The sequence below is a fragment of the Bison bison genome, unplaced genomic scaffold, assembly GCF_000754665.1.
Source record: "Bison bison bison isolate TAMUID 2011002044 unplaced genomic scaffold, Bison_UMD1.0 scf7180017864193, whole genome shotgun sequence".
NCBI lineage: Eukaryota > Metazoa > Chordata > Mammalia > Artiodactyla > Bovidae > Bison > Bison bison.
In genome coordinates, this window is record NW_011494765.1 from 527,895 (window position 1) to 533,552 (window position 5,658).

At 42.4% G+C, this 5,658-nt stretch overlaps 1 protein-coding gene across 2 annotated transcripts in view; it reads right to left on the reverse strand.

Annotated features, from left to right (window-relative positions):
• Positions 1-1,869: 1,869 nt before the first annotated feature.
• The window catches only part of ZBTB6 (zinc finger and BTB domain containing 6), a 20,236-nt gene continuing 16,447 nt past the window's right edge, over positions 1,870-5,658 (reverse strand). The window contains exons 1-2 of one of the 2 annotated variants that reach the window (XM_010844023.1): positions 5,167-5,607; positions 1,870-4,377 (exon numbers count right to left, since the gene is read on the reverse strand). In XM_010844023.1, the coding sequence (XP_010842325.1) occupies positions 3,094-4,368 (1,275 nt within the window). In that variant the 5' untranslated portion in view covers positions 4,369-4,377; positions 5,167-5,607 and the 3' untranslated portion in view covers positions 1,870-3,093. Of the gene's footprint in view, positions 4,378-5,166; positions 5,608-5,658 lie in introns of those variants that run through there. The other variant, XM_010844022.1, reaches the window with a different exon arrangement.

Sequence of the window (5,658 nt, forward strand, 5' to 3'; positions counted from 1 at the left end):
CTCTTCTTATATAGTGGAAAGTTTCTTGGCTGGTGGGACCTGTTTCCTCACCAGGAATTGAACCTAGGCCATGACAGTGAGAGCCCAGAATCCTAACCACTCACTAGGCCACCAGAGAACTCCTGGGCGAGCCTGATCTGAAGGGAAGTGTCGGAAACCTCACTTGTTGGTCTCTGTGAGGGAGTTTGCTGTGCTGAATCCCTCTTGTGACTGTGGGCAGCAGAGGACTGTCTATTCCACATGGTGAGGTCATCCATGTATGTGTGGTTATGGCACAGGAAGGGGTATGCTGAGTCTAAGCAATAAACAACATCTTTCAAACTTTCAAGATAAATTTCCAAAGACTCATGTGGCCTACAGAAAAGGAAAGAACTGGAGTCTGGAATGGCTTTTTCTCAGGAACGGTTGACCTTTGAGGACATGGCCATTGAATTCCCTCAGGAGCGGGAATGCCTGGACTCTGCTTACAGGGCCTTGTACAGGGGTGTGATGGCAGAGACCTGCAGGAACCTGATCTCTGTGGAGATCTATTGATGGTTCTCCTGAGGACGACCCCGCTATATTTACGGAGCTCTAGGAAACGACAGACAAGTAGTCAAAAGGGAAGAGCCAGATGAGGGAGCGCCTGGCAATCCTCTCAACTCACGTGACAGAGCTGGAAGAAGATCTGTACACAGCCAGAGAAGACCTCATCAAATCTAAGGAAGTGAGCACAAAACTGCAACGAGGTGTTTGTGAAATTGAGGCTGAAAACCACCAGTTGCAAGAACTCCTGGAAGTGGCAGAGCAGAAGCTGCAGCAGACCCTGCAGATAGCAGAGATGCTCCCCAAGGGGGAGGCAGAGTTGGTCAGAGGGTGACCGTGCTCTCAAAGGCAAGGCAGAGAGAAAAAATGAATGAGGAACATAATAAATGTTTGTCAGAACTGTTGACAAGCTTTTTTCAGAATCTAAAAAAAGGCTTCAGCTTTATCTCAAAGACAGAATGGCGGCTCTGGCATAGAAGTCTCCTAGGAGAAGTGGAAAAAAGCAGTTAGAAGAAAGGCAGCATGATAGGGATCAGCTAAGACTAAACCTGGAAACCTTGAGAGCTGAACAGGACCAGACGAGGCTGAGGGCTTTCCCTTCATGACCTGACTTGTGCAGGGTCCTAGATGCCAGGTTCCTCATGGCAGACAAGCCTGCAGTGTGGAGATGCCCCCAGAAAAGCCGGCTGCCAGGGCTACACGAAGAGCCTTCCATGAGCCTTCCTCATGAAGCTTACAGTTTCATGAGGTACAGGATGACAGGAAGGCCATAAAGTGTGGAATCTTGGCTCGCTCCTCCCCATGGTCTCTTTAGCTGAACCAACTGCACAAAGGGGCTCTGCTGGCCACAAGGACATCAAGGACATGTGTAACTCAAAAGGCTTGCAGGATGGCCCTGAGCAACCCCAGCAATAGTTAACAGCAGCCACGACTTGCTGCCCAAAGCCCCCAAGAAGAAGGCGTCAAGTCCTACTATCGGCCTCTAGTCCGGCAAGGAAGAAAAAGGCTAACCTGGACATCTTGGCAAGAAAGTCTATAAATATACATACTATAACTGAGGATTCTGCATGCCACAACCAACACTCCACATGCCACAACTAGAAGGTCCCACCCTCAAATAAGACCAGGTGCAGCCTAAATAAATTAAGAAGAAAAAAAAAGAACACTAATAGCTTCAGTTCAGTTCAGTTGCTCAGTCATGTCCGACTCTTTGCGACCCCATGAACCGCAGCACACCAGGCCTCCCTGTCCATCACCAACTCCTGGAGTTTGCCCAAACTCATGTCCATTGAGTCAGTAATGGCAGCCAACCATCTCATCTCTGTTGTCCCCTTCTCCTCCTGCCCTCAATCTTTCCCAGCAACAGGGTCTTTTCCAATGAGTCAGCTCTTCGCATCAGGTGGCCAAAGTATTGGAGTTACCCATATTTAAACCGTTCATCTAGTGATACTAAGAAAACTAATATATACTGCCAATTCAAGATAAAAAAATATGGAATGAACTACTGATCCAGCAACATGGATGAATATCAAAGGCATTAAAGTGAGTGAAAACAGCATCTCAAAAGGGAACTATAAGATTCCATTCATGGTATTTCAGAAAAGGCAAAATTATAAAAATGGAGAACTGGCACTCGGGTTTAGTGCTAGGAGGAGGAGTGACTACAAAGGTGAAGCATACACAAGTGTTGGAGGGTGATGGAATGTTCTGCGTCCTGAGTGCAGTGGTGGCTGCATAACTCTGTACATATAGAAACATTCATAGAACTGTATACCAAAAACAAGTCAATTTTACTGTATGTTAACTAACAAAATAAATTTCAAAAAGAAAACATAACAAATACCTTAGAGCTTCATGCCATTGATATAATTTTACTGGCCACTAAATTATTAAATGTCACCATATTAAATAAAATCAAGAAACCTGGGCCTAATTAATCATTCTAAAATATATATACTAACAACTCATAGATACACTATTGTAAGGAATATTACCTTTATGTATAAGGAAATTCTGCTACTTCCAAGTGAATTTGAATGGTGTTCCTTTACAGTTTAAAACAACAGGTATCATGGTGTTTAGTTTAGAATTTCCAATACAGTTCATTATAAAAAATTAACTAGTCCTACCTGTTGTTAAAATGACTAATGAATAATAGTATGCTTTAAATTTTTTTTCCTCTTCTCAGTATCCTAATTTATTAAAATTATGGTATGGTTGGATTGTACACCTATATCCATCATCTAGGGATCTGAAATCAGAATCTGGAAATACTGCTGGATCCTCTGTCAATAGAATCAAGAATATTTAAGAGGAACACTATTTCTTGAGATAAACCACTGAGACTCATATACAATGCATGAGACAAGATGGCATCCTATCAGCTTTATCATGTCTCCCACACTTTGGAACTGGTAGTACAAGTTCAGAAAGAATAACATGTGTAGGTAGACCAAAAATAAGATCTAAAGATGGGGGTGGAAATGCAATATTACAAATGCTGCATTTCTATAGAAAGACTTGCCCAACAGAATGATATACAGCTTACATAACAAGGTGTGATTCTAGTTACAGTAGGTTTTGCCTTTCCAGATCATGCCTGGGTAGTTTTTCACCACTGCTTCTGCCATGGAGAGAGGTTAAATGCTTTTTGAGGGCAGATTTGTGCTTGAAATCCATGTCACAACAGTGGCATTTGTATGGCCGATCCCCACTGTGTATATTCAAGTGGTCCTGAAGTGTGCTTTTTGCAGTAAATGTCTTCAAGCACACAGTGCACTGAAAGGGCCGTATGCCCATGTGCCCTCGAATGTGCCTGTTCAGATTTTTCTTTTGTGTAAATGTTTTCCCACACTGTAAGCACAAGAACAGTTTATGCATCTTAAGGTGGCGCAGATAGTTCTCAACATGAAGAAACCCTCGAGGGCACCGGGGGCACTGGTGCCTCAGGGAAAAAGCATCCTCTAGATTCTGAATCTCATTCACTGGACCATGACTTCCTTCAGTGTTCTCACAAAATAAGCCTTGATCTTGATTCCCAGGAACTTCTGCCACTCTGCTCTCAACTGTAGAATTGATCAGTGAATGCTGTGTTTCTGAGAAATACATGCTTGCTTTTGAAGAGGTACAAGGCTGTGAAAACTTTCCATTTTCTACACCCCCAGTACTGATAGATTCCACATGGAGGATACGAATTTCATTGTCTTTAAAACTCATGTCTACTGAAGACAGCTCTGGCGATCTCATTTCCTCTCTCTCTGTGGTCAAGCTCTCTACTGTAGACTGTAAAACGTTGCTTTCCTCTTCTTTAACATGGAAATCTATGTTTACAGGACTATCTTCTGAAATTTCAATGATCTCACAGTCTTTATCTGAATTTTCATCTTCATTCTTAACATCTGGATCAGAGGATTGACAGAGGTCAACATGCTGATTGTTATTTTTCATAGAAAGATCAATTTCCAAATACTTTGACAAAGCTTCTGTGCACTTTTCCACAATGTGAACCATCTGAAGGTAACTGGCAGCAGTCAAATATTTCAAAAGCTCTTTCCTTTTAACTTCAAGTGCTCCAGTGTAGCAAGAGAGCAACAATTTTCTGCCAACTTCTGCACTCTGCAAGATGGTGATTCTGACATGTTTTGACTGAGTGAGTAAAAACTGATCTCTCATAAAGGTGGAGCAAGCAGCTAAAATCACCTTGTGCCCCTGGAACTCAGTGTCATTAATATAAATTGACACATCACAAAATAAATTCTGCTGCCTCAAGAGATTCATTTTCTGCAAGACTACATCTCCTTGTTGTTCAAACTGGAAGTGCAGAACATCAGACTCAGCAGCCATGGTCACAATCTAAGCAAAATAAAACATAAACACGGATGTAAGGATCGGAATTGTTTTACTACATTGTGATAGCAAAAATAAATCATCCCCAAATCCTAAACCTAAATTAGGTAGAAGATAACTCAAATTCTAATCTGTGTGCTAAGACTGAACCCCTAGGGTAACCACCTCAAAATCCAAAAAAAATAAAATGCATTTCTCTATGATCTTGTGGCAGGTAACCACCTCAAAATCCAAAAAAAAAAAAAAGCATTTCTCTATGATCTTGTGGCACATTTAAAAAAATTTTTTTGTTACAGCATTTTTTTTGTTCATTGTTCTACTTTTATTTGTACATTAAACATTTTTCATGGCAGACTAGTTATGTTACATACAGCATTTATTACATTGAATTGTCCTCAACAGTTTTTATGTTTTTCTTTTTGACTAAACTCTATGTGCCTTGTGGACAAGGACATTGTTAGGGGCCACTACTAAGTGGACTTAACAGTTTCCCAAATTAGAATCCTTAATATAATCACCAAACTTCCTAACTCCTCATCACCTGGACCTCCAGGTAAGCAGGTCCTTCCTTCTGCATACCTGGACCACTGCAGCCTCCTTGATGCCAGTCTCCTACATTACAAACTACCCTCCTAAAACCCATCAGAATAACATCTTTTAGAACTTTAAAAAATTTTCTATTTTTCTTTTCTGCTTTAAATCTTCCATGATTCTCCTCCATCTCCAGGACAGTCTAACCTTCTTAGCGAATACAAGTCCTTCATTATTTGGCCTTCACCAACGTTATGGTTGTACCTTTCCTCAATCTCTTACATTGAAGCTGCTTTGATATTTAGATTTTCACCACTGCTCAGACAAGAAGACCCAATTACATCTTTGTACTAAAGTTATATTCGCGCTTCCAGCTAGTGATCTGGCATAAGGCTCAAATCAAATAAGATTTCTCCTCCAGTCTCCCGACAGAGTCAGTACTTTCTAGAACATCATGAAAAGGAGCCTAGTTCATTTGAGGTCCTTCAGCGAGCATGGTGGCCGGAACAGAGCAGGGGCAGCTGCGGGAGTATCTGTTGAACTGAATTCGGATCACACCGGCCTGGATGATCCTCTAGTTCGTGACATAGGTCTTCCCGAGCCAAGCCCGCCAGGGCCAAGGTCCTGACGGCCAAGTGCCTGCAGCAACATTTCAGCCACTCCCCGGCCGCGCCTCACTGCTGCCCTCCTGCTCCCCTGCTTCCGCCTCAGGCTTCCCCACCCGCGAGACTCCAGGGCACTCACTCACCGACTCAG